At 39.3% G+C, this 15,474-nt stretch overlaps 1 protein-coding gene across 2 annotated transcripts in view; it reads left to right on the top strand.

Annotated features, from left to right (window-relative positions):
- The window catches only part of CSMD2 (CUB and Sushi multiple domains 2), a 635,577-nt gene that overhangs the window by 590,147 nt on the left and 29,956 nt on the right, over nt 1–15,474 (top strand). For both annotated transcript variants that reach the window (XM_087939569.1, XM_026702685.2), the window contains 2 exons: nt 3,340–3,513; nt 8,301–8,486. In XM_087939569.1, coding sequence (XP_087795695.1) covers nt 3,340–3,513; nt 8,301–8,486 — 360 coding nt within the window. The remainder of the gene's footprint in view (nt 1–3,339; nt 3,514–8,300; nt 8,487–15,474) is intronic.

The raw sequence follows: 15,474 nt of genomic DNA, 5'->3' as shown, positions 1-15,474 counted from the left end.
GCAATGCTTCTTTCTCAACCTTGGCAACTTTAAGATGTGGGGACTTCAATTCCCAGAATTCTCCAGGCAGCAATCTCCTGCATTCAGGGATGGATACCTTATCATGAAGAAACACCATTTTCATCAAGCCATAATTTCAACCTGTTAGAACTGATCAAACTGTTGAGGACACAGAGGGAGAATATGCTACTCCACTAAAACTCATATTCCTGACGATTTCCTTGTGGAGAGACCAGTTCACTCTTCAAGAACAAACTTCTCACTCATTTAAATAATGTGCCATGTCAAAGTCTGCCTTCCATTTTCTCATTTTTCCCCATTATGAAAGAAGCTTCTGTTCTGGCATTATTTTCATGATCTTCCGGATGCATGAGAATGGCCTGAGTCTTTTATTACTAGACTTTGGAGCTAAATTTTGCACAGGGTGTGTCAGGCTACAGAACTTTTCCCATTCACTCAGCTAGAATGAACTTATGAAAACGTATGAAAACGTATCAAAAAGGAATCCTTTATTGAGATGAGACAATTCATGTAGGAGTTCAAAGCAGCATCTGAGGTCTCAGGCATACAGGGATACATAAGGGAGTTTCCTCCCCTTATCTCGATGTGTATTTAGTGAAACAAAAGCCAGTATGTTAATTCCTCCCCACCCCTTTTGTAAGGAACGATCTTTTTCACAGTTTCCCAGGGCATATCTAATTCCCCCCCACCCCCTTTTCAGAACGAACTTTTCCAGAGATTCCCAGGACACATCTCACTCTGGAATTTTTATGATCTTCTCATCTCCTGGCTGTGCCTCTCAGAGGTGATAGTTCTGGCCATCTGGCTTTTCTCCCTCCATTGTATCATGTGTGAGTTACACAAATTCTATATAAGATTAAATATATTCAGGTTACATCAAGAAAGGATTTCTTTATCCCCCCCCCCCCCGCCCTTTTCTTCTTCCATTGAAGAAACGACAGATACACAGATCTGACATTGTGCTTCTGCTAATGTTATGAAATGGAAGACATTGATGGAGATCTCTTGGCTGCTTTGTCATCATTGCAACAATGCTAAAACCCACTTCTCTTTCAAGCTGCCATGGTACAGTTTAGAAATGAGTTGTGGTCTTCCAGAATGATTCTATACATAGTATTCTTTGTTTCAATTCCTCATTTTTGATGGTATAAAACTGAAAACACCCATTGCTTGAGGTCACAACTTCATAAGAGAATTCTGTCTATAGCCCACAAGACAGTTTCAGCAATTGGCCCCATATTATTCAAGAAGAGCAGTGAACAGGCAATTCTCATTTCTGTCTAATTGGCTCGGGAAGAAAGGATGAATGGAAGTGGCTGACAATTGCATATTGTTAAAGGTATTTCATATGTGACAATATCACTGTGAAGAGGAATACAATAGATGTTATTTCTCCATTTTGGGTATTTCTAGTTAAAAGTATCTACTACTATGAGTGAATTCATTTTTAGAGAAATGTGGCATGTAGGAAACTGTTAATCTTTAGAAGTGCTGTCATTGTTGCAAGTTCTCAGTTTACATGAAATTTGTGGGGTATCTGTTCTTGAATTTGAGTTCCTAGGTGTTTCTTTTCAGACCATCTCTTTCACAGTCTTCTCAAGGACTTAACTTGGAGCTCATTCATAGAATATTAAAACACAAAAAGCGTGTTGTTTTGCAAATGCTTTTCATGTATAGCAGACCTTTCTTTTCTTACTAAATATATATTTCACACTTCCTGCTCAGATTTTTTAAGCATCATGAAGACTAAGATTTGATTAAATATTTTTTTTATTTTTTTTCTTATATGTATCCATGTCTTCATCACTATGTTTTTACTTATACTTATTATCTTGTAAGCAATTGACAAACCAAATAAATAAATAAATAAGAAAAAACAAAAAAACTCAGTTCAGATACCTGTCTTTTGAGGAAGCAGATGAAGAAATATTTGCTTTTCACGTAACTTAGACTTCAGAACCATCTCAGATATGTTGCCCATAACACTTCACTAGCAATAAGCATCAGGGAGAATCTGATCACTTGTTCACTATAAAAAAGGGGGATCTGCATTGCTTCTGATGATCTTACAAACATGAAGGCTGCTTGCTACTCTTCAAAGCAGTTGCCTCTTTAAGCAGGTTCACAGGGCAGTTGTGGAGGGTAGCCAACTAATCTATGGCACAGGGGTGTGGCCTCAAGATCTGTGGACTTCAACTCCCAGAATTTGCTGGGGAATTCTGGGGGTTGAAGTCTGTAAGTCTTAAAGTTGCCAAGGTTGGACATGCCTGATGTAACAGATTGAAAGAATTGCAGACAGATTACACTCCCATGCATTCTAAAGCAATTTTTTGGAATCAAACCCAAAGTAGCACACAACCCTAATAAATTTCCCTGTTATTAATCCTTGGTCTTCTTGCTAGAAGAGAACAAGTTTTATTTGCAAAGCTAAAGAATCAGCCTGCCAAATCTTGGTCACATGTATGAAATGGTCAGTATTCATGTTGCACTGTCAACTGCAACTCTCACTCTTCATTCAGACCTACCTTCTGGCCATAAAACTTTGTCCCCACGTCTGCTATATAATCTTTTTTTTAAATATGGACATTATAGCTTGCCCACTAACTCTAACTGTGGTTAAACAAAGAATGACTTGGTGCAACGTGTGGATTCAATCACTTGTCAGCAAGACCCACCAAAATATTCTTTTGATCCACAAGATGCTCAAATACCAGGAATGCAACTAGCACAGCTCCATCTGTGTGTATAAATAAATTCAGCACTCATGTGGTTACAATGTGAAATCTCTTGTGTGGAAATTGCACAGATTTGTTGCAGTTTAAAACAAATTAAACTAAATTGGAAGGATCCTGTTGGGCAAGAAAAGAATTCTTGGCTCTGTTTCCAAATGGCTTTTGCTGTTACAAGTGTTCTTTTTCCTCTTGAATATAATAAAATGATAAAGTAGGGATCTCTGTCTGTATCCTCCATTAAAACATACATACATACGCCCGAAACTTTGCAAATTGCCTTCAAAGTATAATTTTTACTAGAACACACCATATACTAAAAAATTAAAAAGGAATACTTGGTTTAATTAATTAGTAGCATGAAATTAAATTGCATTTCTATCTCACCTGCTTCTTTGTCATGCATCCCCCTTCCCTCTTATTAAAATGTGGCCTTTGACACATCACTCAAAGAGCACAAGAAATACACTTGAAGCAATAAAGAAAGTGGATGGAGAGAAAGGGAGAGAGAGAGACAATGGATGGATGGATGAAAGTAATAAAACTTTAGTTCAGGTTGAATTGAAAACTTGGTGCTCCTTTGTTTCAGTGGTCTCCTGTGGCCATCCTGGATCCCCACCTTATGCCCAGATCTTGGGTGATGTCCATACCGTAGGGGCAGTGGTGCACTACAAATGCCAAGAAGGCAGAAATTTGATTGGTAATTCCACCCGCACATGTCAGCTTGATGGGCGTTGGAGTGGCTCTCTACCTCATTGCTCAGGTAAGAAAGCAGCAAAAGAGGTGGTTACCAAGATGGGGGCATATGGGTTGATTTATTCTCATCTCTTTAAGTAGCATCACTCAATAAGTTTGCATTAAAACAATCTGGATATCAAGGAAAGTTTGCTTTGGAGTAGGCCTAGGTCCACTTGTGATAACTTCTGAGAACACCTTCAATAACGTAGGTCTTTTCCTGATCTCTGTTAGATTTCATACCAAATACAGTTATAAATCTCAACTTTCCAGTGACACATTCAAGAGAAAACAAACAACTGAAGTCCATATTTTAATTAATTAAAAGTTCCTGCCAGGCAGTCTTACAAATTATTTCGCTATAGGATTATGAAACACATGAAGGGCACATATTTTCAATATATGTGAAGCACACTGCATGGCTTAGGAGAAAAGAGTTTATAGTAGAAATTGCTGGATATTGGCTGTTACATTTTTTTTAAAGGAGAATCTCCATCATTTTAAGCTTTTCTGATGGGTCAGACATAACATCACTTCTATTAACCTTCAATCAGCATAGCCATGTTAACAGCTGGGTTTGAAAATTGGAGAAGACAAGTGTAGAAGAACATTTCTTCTTCAAAAGTTATCGTGTCTACCATGTGAATATTCCCAATGTGTAAATCAAACAACAAGGGAACAAGGAAGTTTCCTTAGTCTGGACCAGCAGGGCTTCGTAGCTTCTCATATTTGATATATGGCACAGTTTTAAAGGTCTTAAAGCTCTTGAAATAATGTGACTAGGATTCATAATATTTGCAGAAGAGGCTAGATTAGAATCAGGTAAAGAGGTTATTTTTTTCCTGATGCTGCTTGGAGGGAAAATATCGGCAGTGCCTGTAGAGAATAGGCAGCACACATTTTTACCTTCTCCTCATATTTAATATTCAGTGATGTTTTATCTCAGAGAGCAGTCCTCCTCTCCTCAAAACTGATGTCTCTTCATAGTTATGCCATGCAACTGCTATGGAGAGTATGCTGTGTTGAATACCTTCAAAAGATATCTAAACTCAGAAATAGGTATACCTAAAAGCATAAAAGAATCCCAGTTTTGATTCTGTGTGTTCTCTGCCCTGAGATGACCCTTGCCTGATCTATCCCATCTCTTGTCTCTTGCATGAATTCTTTGGAGAGCAAAATTAGCTTTTGTAGTTTCATGACATGCACCGTCAATGAAACAGTAATTTTGTCAGATACTCAGTTCACTTTGGACTGCAATTAAGGATCTTGAAATTGAAAGGTTTTCTACTGTTAAATTAGTAAATAAGTCCGCATGTGATGTAGGCTGTGGAGAGGTTCACAGCAGGATTGGGATCGAGTTAATCTTGCACCACTTTTTGATGCCAGCACTTACCCATTAATAACTTGAAAGTGTACTTTCTCCTCTGTTTATGAGAAAACCTTTTCATAAAGAAGATTTTTTTTTAAATGTTCTCACTAGATATCCAATCAGAAAAATGATTTGCAAAGTTGGTTTGGAGGGGAAAAAAAATGTGGACTATTGCTGGTGCTTTACATAAAAAAAGATGTATAGCTCAATTCCACACATGTCCAAAAAAGATTTTTTTAAAAAACATTGATTCTCCCACACAAGCAATGCAACAGACTTGTTTTGGAGAGCTGCGTTTAAAAAAAAAACTGATTGGTGGAAAGAGGCAAGAACAGATGGTCACCACATGAGTAAAGGAGCAGGCACCATTCCAGCTGTCAAATCATTCCTTCAAAATGGCTTCCTTGCACACACACACTTCCCTTTTGACAGTAAAGGAAATGACTTACTGGCTCATTGGAGCACCATTTCTCTGTTCCCGACAAAGCCAGCACCTCTGTTTCTGCAAAGCTAACAGGTGGCTTTGAAGCACCTTGTAATTTCTAGTTTGAAAAAGACCAAAATTGGCAAGCCAAAACCAAAGGAAAAAGATGTAAACAGGGTTAGCAGTTGCTGTGTACATCTGCTTGGAATTGTCCCAAGAGTTACTCAAGAGATTGTTTTAAATAGATTTGTTGCTTGAACCACTGATACCATATTTCTGTAGTGCTGTATTTTACACAAAAGAGCAGAAACAGAGTTGGAGAAGGCTCCACAGTCTGAATGATGGGCTCAATATAGGCTGTCAACAGAGTCTGGACTAGGAGTAACTCAAAAGCTACAGATGAGTTGGTCAAAGGAAGATGTTAGTAATGGAGAAGCTCATGTCCACATACTGATACTTTCTATATGTGCTGGGACCAAAGGGTAAGAGTTATGAGAGCTACAGGGCATCACACTAGGGCTGTAATGGCGATCCTATGGCACATGTGCCAGAAGTGGCATGCAGAGCCATCTCTGCCGGCATGCGAGCTGTCGCCCCAGCTTAGTTCCACTGCATGCGTGTGCATGTCTCTCACCAGCCAGCTGATTGTCAGGTATCTGTCACACATGCATGGGGAGAGGGGTGCATGCAGGAGATGCGCACTCATGCACGGGTGGTAGTGGGAGCACGGAGGGTCATGCACACATGCACAGGTGTGGGGGAGCATGGGAGGAGCACGGGGGGTTGCATGTGCAATGCCAGGAGGCAGGGGAGCGCAGGGGGAGCACACGCATGCACAGGGGCATGGGGCATTGCATTATGGGTGCAGGCATGCGTGCGCACACACACACTTTCGGCACGCAACAATGAAAAGGTCAGCCATCACTGTACTAGAAAGTGCTGAACTGCTGTCTTGCTATTTGTTTTATTTTATTCTTTAGGTTGTTCTTTATTTGTTTCCTTGTGTGCTTTGCTCCAAAATCAATGGGTAGCTTTGTTATTTTGCTACATCTTTACATCCTTGCTTTTAATTCCCATTTTTAAATAAAGGTTATTGGTGCTTAATATTTTTGAATTGCTGCTTAGATTAGTTACCAGCGGTGGAATGCAAATGTATTAACTGGACAATGAGCATCCTTAGGTTCCTAATTTATTTATTTATGTATTTGTGTCCTGCCTTTATTAGGTGATAAACAAGGTGATAAACTTATCCAACACACCTTCTTCCTACTTTCCTCACGACAACCCTGTGAGGTGAATTGGGCTGAGAGAAAGGGACTGGCCCAAAATCACCCAGCTGGCTTTCATGTCAAGGTGGAACTAGGATTCATCATCTCCTGATGATTAGCCCCCAAGTCACCAGCTGGCTGTCATGGCTAAAGAGAGAGTAGAGTTCACAGTCTCCTAGCCTGGTGTTACTAGACAAAACTGTTCTAAAATTCCTGAGAAATTGTCCTTTTGCGATAGAAATAGAAGGACCTTCAGGTCTCCCATCTTTAGTATTTAGTATTTTAGTATTTATTTGATTTGTCAATCGCTTACAAGATACGGGTATAAGAATAAATATAGTTTTGAATACATGAGATAGATACTTATAAGAAAAATAAAAGAAACAATAGGACAGGGATGGTAGGCACATTGGTGCGCTTATGCACATCCCCTCTTAGGAAAGGCGTGAGGTCAATAGTAGACAGTCTAAGGTTAAAGTTTTGGGGGTTTGGGGAAGAAACCTCAGAGTCAGGTAGAGTATTCCAGACATTGACCATTCTGTTGCTGAAGTCGTATTTCTTGCAATCAAGTTTGGTGCGGTTTACCTTGAGTTTGTATCTATTGTGTGCTCTTGTATTATTATGATTGAAGCTGAAGTACTCATTTGCAGGTAGGACATTGCAATGTATGATTTTATATACATCTTCTTACTAACCCAATGGAATGTTGGAGAGAAAATATGTGAACAAAGTTAGATGTGTACTCCATCTCTTGTGACTGGGATAATTTTCAAAATCCTGAACAGAACAAGTTGAAATTTGATATGGTGAGATAACAAAAAAGAGGGGTGGAGTCTGATTTTAGATTGCAGAGAATCATATTTCCCCCTCCAAATGGCCCCTTTTTCATTATCTCTTTCCCAATGGGAGAAGCATATGGGTTGCAGCTCACAGTGCTGCTATTTGCTCCATTCTAAGCCTCCCTCCCTCCCTCCCAGTCACATGACTCAGAGGCATGTCGACAGTCCACCACTTGTGCTCATCATAGCACATAGAACCAAGGAAAAGCGCACACATTATCAGTGCACATTACAAGTACTCCCCAACTTATGACCACTGTTGGGACTGAAACCGCAATCATTAAGTGATGTGATCATTAAATGAGCCACATCCAATTTTACAACCTTTGCATGTCAGAAGCCCCCTCCCCCTTTTAAAAGAAAGTTGCAAACGGTGATCTCAGGAAACTGCCACTGCCGTTAATACATGCCAGTTGCTGCGTAACCAAATTTTGATCATGTGACTATTGGGATGCTGCAACAGTCACAAGTGCAAGGACTGTTCATAAGTTACACTTTTCAGTAGTGTCATAACTTCCAGTGGTCACTAACAAACGGTCATACATTGAGGACTACCAATATTTTGTTACAGTAAAGAATATACAGGTTCCTGCCTGAGCAATCACTCTCCAGAAATGTAACGCCTCTATTTTTAAAGGCTATTTGGTTATTGTCAGGCCCCAGATGGAACCCATTTCTTGATGTGGGTGATTGCTGTGCTCCTCCCTATTCTTCTAACATCTGGAAATCCATTTTCTTTCTTCTCAATTCCCAAATGGAATTTTGTTGGTTTCCTTGACTCCGATTCTTTTCGTATTCTATCAATTTTTCCATCCAAGCTGACGGTGAACTGCACTCTCACTCAATGAGTAGAAGAGAGGAGATGAGGGTAGCACTGCTTGCTCCCATGGCAGAACTTCTGATTTCCTTTGGCAGGAAGCATCCGAGGACTTTGTGGTGACCCAGGAATCCCTTCCCACGGTATCCGGCATGGTGAAAACGAGTTAAGTGTGAACAGCACAGTCTGGTTTAGCTGTGAGCCGGGTTACACTCTCCGGGGCTCACTGCAAAGAATGTGTCAAGCCAATGGATCATGGAGTGGCACTCAGCCAGAATGCGAAGGTAAGTCTGGTCAGTTGATCAGCCTGCAAAGACCTATATGGGGCAAGTCAGATGATTTGGGGTGTTTTATGCTTTCTGCGTTCTTTTTTTCTCCTTTCACCAATATATGTCCATTGTTACACACATTTGTTTATTTATTGATTGGATTTATGTGGCTGCCATCCCACAGCAGCAACTCTGGGGAATTTACAACATTTGAAAACCATACCACAACATACAACATTGTCTTCTTTATCTTTAATGTAAATATTTATGCTGTTTGCACAGAAGCTGGAAGATGGGTCCATACATGGTGAATTAATGTAACAATAGTATATAGTGAGATTATAATTCTTTCAGAGACTTCTAGCTCTTCACCACCTCACCTTCATCAGCCTGGGCTTTCCAGAAGTGTTGAATATAATATGTGTAATTCACAACCTCGCATTCTCAAGCTAACATACATTCTTTTTGAAGGGTAAAAAAATGGCAGAAGGCTGTCTTAATTGTCCTCCTCCTCCTTCCATGTCTAGATCAAACTTTAAATTTCTAGAATAAAGTCATAAAGGTTTTGTCATTGGCCAAAAATAAGTCATTATCAGTACATGTTAACATGTTTCTGGTAGTAACACATGAACATATTGGTTTTACATTTAGGCACTCCAACTCTCAACTTATTTAGAGTCCTCCAGGTAGTATAAGATCCTTCAGCCATATCCTTCTTTAATGTTATTCTTTGCTCAATGGTTCCTTCATCCATTTTTTAATTCAATTTTGTTCTTGTGTACCCACAAGAATATTTGTTCTTGCCATAAAGCTGTTCCTAGATCTGAGTCGGTGGGCTTGGAGCAAATGTCCACATATACCTAGCATATATACTACCATAACGTATGGCTTAGTATTTTCAAGCAAGTTTTAGAATCTTTTCAGAAGCTATACTGACCAAACTGGATTCATGCAATTACTGTTGTTTGCTAATGGCAAGTCTGTATAGCACAGCAAATTTTTCCAGAGACATATTTGTACTTGAATGAAGAATTTTGCTATACACTTCAGGCAACTATCTATTTCACCATTTTGGTTAGCCTGAACCTCTGAGAAAGTCACAAATAAACTTGAAAGATGAAAGTGAGCATGGTTGAATACAGCTTCTAAATTTCCGTCTTTGAAATTCTTTTGCACCCTTTGAGATTGTGCTTGTTAAAACTTTGCAGCAAAAAAAAAAAAAAAACTGGCACCAGAGGGGAAAAATACAAGTTCTTATCCAATTTGAGGAATGAGAACTTCAAACATCTTCCAAATGAGAAGATACCACCTAAGAAGATGTTGGAGTAATCCTCCTTTTAAAAGATTATACTTCAAACAATAAAATTAAAAAAAAGAAAAGAAATGGAAAATCCCAGTCTGTTAGTCCTGTTAGTCTTAATCCTGCTGACTGGGGAATTATGGGAGTTGAAATCCACAAGTCTTAAACACCACTGCCTTAGAGTCTCATGTTTTGATTTGGTGGCTAACAAAAATACTTCTCCTAAATGTGGATTATTAGATGCCTGTGCCCAACAACTAATCCCTAGAGTCCTCTACCTTCATTCTGGAGGTGCCACTAGGAATCATGACCAACATTGCTTAAAATCTCTCTTTTGATGGTTGTCTAAGTGACCATCATCTTTTGTGATTCCAAGCTTGTGACTAGTTGAGAGCAAGGGCTCACATTAAACTTTCCAAGCTTCCCTTGCTATGCTTTTATCCAGGAATGATCACCAGAGAAATCTGTTGTCATGGTGACATTTTTCTTCAACCAAGAGGCCTCCCTGAGGCCCAGAAGGCAAAAAAAATGGAGCGCAGAGGGTGCAAAAAAAAAGAAGCTACATGTCCAGTCACATGGCCACACCCACCTAGCCATGCCCACAGAACCAGTAGTAAAAATATTTGCATCCCACCCCTACTGAAGAGATGTCATAACCTATTATTGTCCTGATGCCCAACAGTTCCTTTGTCACTACTTCAAATATCTTCATTTGTTATTTCATTTTATTGCTGAAAAAGGGATGGGTCATGTATATCAATCTCAAAATAAATAATTTTATGAAGTTCAGAAGGAGCCACAAGATTATAAATGTGGCATCATGTATGGGGAATGTTTGGTGTTAGGGATGGAAAGTCATTTAGAACTGAAGTGTATTTGATAGGCACTAGGATTTGTATCGAAGACCAAGAGATGAGAAAAAAAGATTTGGAACAAAGGTGCTGGAACACTAAAGCTCAGTTATGGCATTTTGCTCTTGGAAGAGAATATAAGAAATTATGACAAGAGTTGCCAATATAGTTTTCAGCTTGAGATGAAGATGAGATGTCACGTATCTTTTCTATGCCATGAAGTTGATTGGCCCATCCCTGGTCATGAGATAGTATTCTCTCCTGCAGAAGGCAATCTCAAGGTGGTTCAGAGGAGGCTTGCTATGCACACAATTTTCTTCTTCCAAAAGTCTTCATCACCATACTTCTCAGCTTTTGTTTCCTGAGACAACTTTCTCCTTGCATGCTCAAAGGTGGAGAACCTGAGGTCTCAAAGCTGCATGCTGTTCCTTGAAACACTGCACGAAGCCTCCAGACTTCCTCCGAAATTGGCAGCAAATTGTAACTGTCAGTGTGGCAGATGGGGAAAATTATTACATCAAGTGAACTGAATTTTAATTAAGTTTTTTTTTTTGTCCTGGATCCACTTACATTTTGAAATGTGGTCCTTCTAGTATACCATTCAAAAACTAAATGAGTCTCAAACTTCAATTATGCTGCATACTTGGGTTTTCTAGACCAGTGCTGTAAGCAGATTTGAATTAGGAGAAAGGAGGTGAGGGGACAAGAGGGAAGGGAAGGGAAGGAAGATCTCGAATGTTCCCTGCAGCTTTTTACATGACAACTCAATGGGAAAGCCAGTGGGAATTCAGAAGTTGTTCCTGCTCCAATGTCTCTTGCTTAAGAGGTTTTTTTAAAAAAAAATGTATTTTACTTTATCTAAACATTTATAGAGCTGATCTTATATCAAAGTCTGCATGGCTCCCAATCAACATAAAACAATAGCAACAATAAAACAAAATAATGCATACTGTGTGTTTATTAAAACCATAAACATTTTGAAAAACCCAGCACAAAAGTTAAGCTTTCACCTGCTGTCCCTCATTAAATCCTCCACATCGCTGTATCCCAGTGCTTGTCTCGAATTATTTTGGGATGGCTGGGAAAGTAGAGGCCTGCTGAACCTCAAGGGAAGGGGTATTCCATAGGGCAGGGGTTGCCATGGAAAAGGCACATTTCCTAGATCCCATAAGATGGCAATCTGAGGGAAAGAACTAGCAGCCTGTCCACCCTGTATGATCTGGTAGGACAGATATCTGTCCTTAGGGAGACTCAGTTCTGTAAATAACCTGGCCTGTGCCCTATTTTAAATCCTGGAACCCTAGAAAGAAATGTGTGAGTTTACAACCAACCCAGCCTCCTGAAGTTTAATCAATGCCTGTTTTCAGAACCAGGATTGGCTCCATATGATGAAAGTTCATCCCAAAAAGCTGCAGAGAACTTTCCAAGGAGCATAGAATCCATTGACTTTTTAAAGGCTGTGGTTTCAATCCCCAGGCTTAGAATAGTTACATTTCAAGCTTTTTGCTTCAGAGATTTGTGGACTGTTGTATACAAAGCATAACCTTTAGCTGGACTCTGAGGAACACTCTTTTCCCCCAGTATAATCCTCAGCTGTCCAACACATTTCTGTGGCTCACCTCGGCCTCTGAGACCGAGATGTAGCAGGCAATGCTTCAGCCCACTCTGGTTCATTTGGCAGTAAAAACAGCAGTGTTTGTTCTCCAGAGGGACTGTTAGTTTTAAGTTTTCTTTTTCCTCTGCCCTATAATCATAAAAATTCAGAGAGAATTTTTTTTTTCCCAAAAAACCCCAATCAATATTTCAAAGGCCACAAATGGTATGGAATGAAGCAGGCTAATTAATCGCATTTCATTAGAGCTCTGCTGTGTTAGCGTTTCCATTTTATGTGACATAAGCTGCCTTGTAACCAGGATCCCCTTACCAGACTGAAGAGTCAGGCTTCGTTTAGCTTTAATTTCCAGTGAGATTTTAAATGAAAATTGGCATTAAAACAAAAACAAGCCAACACACACAGAGAAACCAGAGGAAAGTTTTTTTTTTCCATCCTCCTTTTGGCACCAAACAGGGTTGGAATGAAGAGCGGAGACATGACCTGAGAGTTTGTAAAAATAAGTTTGTAATGGGTGAGAGTTCTTTTTTCGTGGCCAGCTTTCCATAATGCTTCATTACCTCTGATTGCATTTGTAAATAAGATATTTTCAGTAGAAGATGATATGTGTAGCTCAGAATCCTACAACTGTGGGGTCCTTGATACTCTCTGAGTAAGTTTATTTCCTTGCAGACATTTCATTACCCAACTAGATAACATAATCAGTGCTGGTCAGTGGTGGGATGACTGCGCAGTTTACAGAATAGGGATAAGTGTACTAAGTTTGCAATATGGGACGAGTGTAAGCAAATCCAATGCTCTTTAGCACTGATGATGTTGCTTACTTACTTACATCTGCAAACAAACAACCAAGTGCAGAGAACACCAAGCATTCTACAAATATATATTTTTTTAATTTAAAACTAAAACTGAATGGGACACAAAAGGGCTATAGCAAGGCCAGAGGATAATTATTTGTTTGTTAAATGCCCCATATTCTGCTTAAGCAAGTCTATCATGTGTTCTGGGTGACCATCCCTTATCCATTCTTTGAATGTTGCCCTTATCCATTCCATCATCCCACCATTTCTCTTGTTTTCCGAGCAAACTGTGAATGGCTGTTCAAAATCATGTGGAATTGTCAACTCACAAACAAGGACTTGAAAAGGCATTCCACCGCATCTTGTTCCAAGGCTGGATTTCAGCAAAGACATTGTAATCTTTTAAAGGAAAGACTCTTGAGCATTGATTGAATGGCAAAGAAAACGCTGCTGGGAGCCTCAGACCATTAATTCAGCAGAGGTGTCAGAATAACAGGTTGGATCTTAATCTCCAAGGGAAACGGCTGTTTTAGTACATCTATTTAATTGAGGAGATAACAGCAAATTCATCTATGCAAATTTATATAGGTATAAATTCCCTTTATATGGTGTTACCCATTTAAGATCCAGGGTGTTTGAAAAGCCACATGTTCTGGACAGGGTGTGCATTTTTTTTTCCTTTGGGGGAGACTTTTAAATTTGCACCTGGTAACAGTATAATGTGGCTGTTTGAATGATCTGCCTTTCTTCTGTTGAGGAAAATGCTGACTTCATAGAAAGAGATCACCCTAAAAACTCTGTTGACTGTGACAGGGAATCTAATACTGATGCCTAACTTAAAAGAACTGCATTAAGTTTATGGAATAAAAACACATTCATGCAAAATAGCAACTTGTATTTTTGTACAATATTTCACCGTGTTTTATAGCATACTCAAAGGAAGAAGGTACCGTTGGGGAACACATAATGCAATATTCAATAGGAGATGTGTGGAAATTAGTTTGTTTATTTTCCAGGACACATTAAAATGCTCATTCTACCATATGGTTAGATGTTTGAACGTGTCCCATAGCTCAGTCCTCTTCACATGTCCATCACACTCCAAATGATGGCTTTTAAATCTCAATATGTATATTTAGGATTGTAACTCAAGAAATTCATCCAGCCCTCATAATCAAGAGAGCATTTTCAATCTTCTCCATCCTGACACCCTCCTATGACAGCAACACCCAGAATTCTCACCCAATACAAGTAGTCCTCAACTTACAACTCTTCATTTAATGACCATTCAAAGTTGCAATGGCTCTGAAAAGAGTGACCCATGACCATTTTTCACAATTGCAACCTTTGTAATCACCTTTGTCATGTGATCACTTTTTGCAATCTTTTGACAAAGCAAAGTCAATGGAAAAGCCGGAATCACTAAGCAATCGGGTTGCTAACTTAACAACTGCAATGATTCACTTAACAACTGTGGCAAGGAAGGTTGTAAAATGGGTCAAAACTCACTTAACAAATGTCTCACTTAACAACAGAAATTTTGGGTTCAATTGTGGTTGTAAGTTGAACACTACCTGTATGGGACTTCCAAACTTGTTCTATAAGGAGATGAGGCCTTTCTCCACTTGCTTTTAACTGTGCCCCAGCAAGCTTTTTTTCCTGTAATATCTTTACCTGAATTAGAATTAAGCCATTTTTAGCTGTACCAGAGTTAAAGCCATGTTCTTCCCCAACATACATATAATTGTTTGTTATATATAATTGTTGTGACAGTGGCCGAGGGTGATAAACCCATTACCTTGAAGAGAAGTTAGAAGATTGCAGTGACATGAAACAAAGGCATTGTAACAGGAAGAAGATTGGCAATGGTGTTCGTTAATGACATGCTCATATAATTTTTTTGTCAGCTCAAGGATGTATGGACAAGCAGCTCAACAGGGTCCACCACTATGACCCAGTGTGACAGTTTTAAAATTCAGCTGCCACCTTTTTTTTAGAGAGTTGGAGGAGTTGAAAAGTTCAAGGTTATTCTGTATGTCGTATTAAGTAATTCTAGTGGCAGTTAATTGGTGCTTGTGATTTATGAAGTGTAAAAGTGGGAGGAGAGAAGGCGGATTCTGTGTAAGGCTCGAAAATAATTTAACTTGGGAAATTGCCTTTGACATGCCAGATCTGTTTCTAATAAATTCAACCTTGGAGAGAGATGTCTTGGAGTGATTGATATCATGGATACTTTCTGGATGCCTTACACAGTACAGAGACCTTGCTTTGCACTTGGGGGTTCTATCTTCAGCCTTTAGTTTTAAGGAAGTAGAATCAGGGATGTGATCTTTGTCTGCCCAACATCAAGGATAACTGCTGAAAGTCCCAATGGAGAGTACAGATCCACCCATCAGATTTCTCTAACTCTGCATTGATATCTGCACATTAATGCAAATAC

This window comes from Pseudonaja textilis, chromosome 10 (genome assembly GCF_049901715.1).
Source record: "Pseudonaja textilis isolate UNSWEBS1 chromosome 10, rPseTex1.2, whole genome shotgun sequence".
In the NCBI taxonomy this organism is placed as follows: Eukaryota; Metazoa; Chordata; class Lepidosauria; order Squamata; family Elapidae; genus Pseudonaja; species Pseudonaja textilis.
The sequence above is the reverse complement of the archived record's forward strand: the minus strand, read 5'-3'. Positions and strand labels throughout refer to the sequence as shown.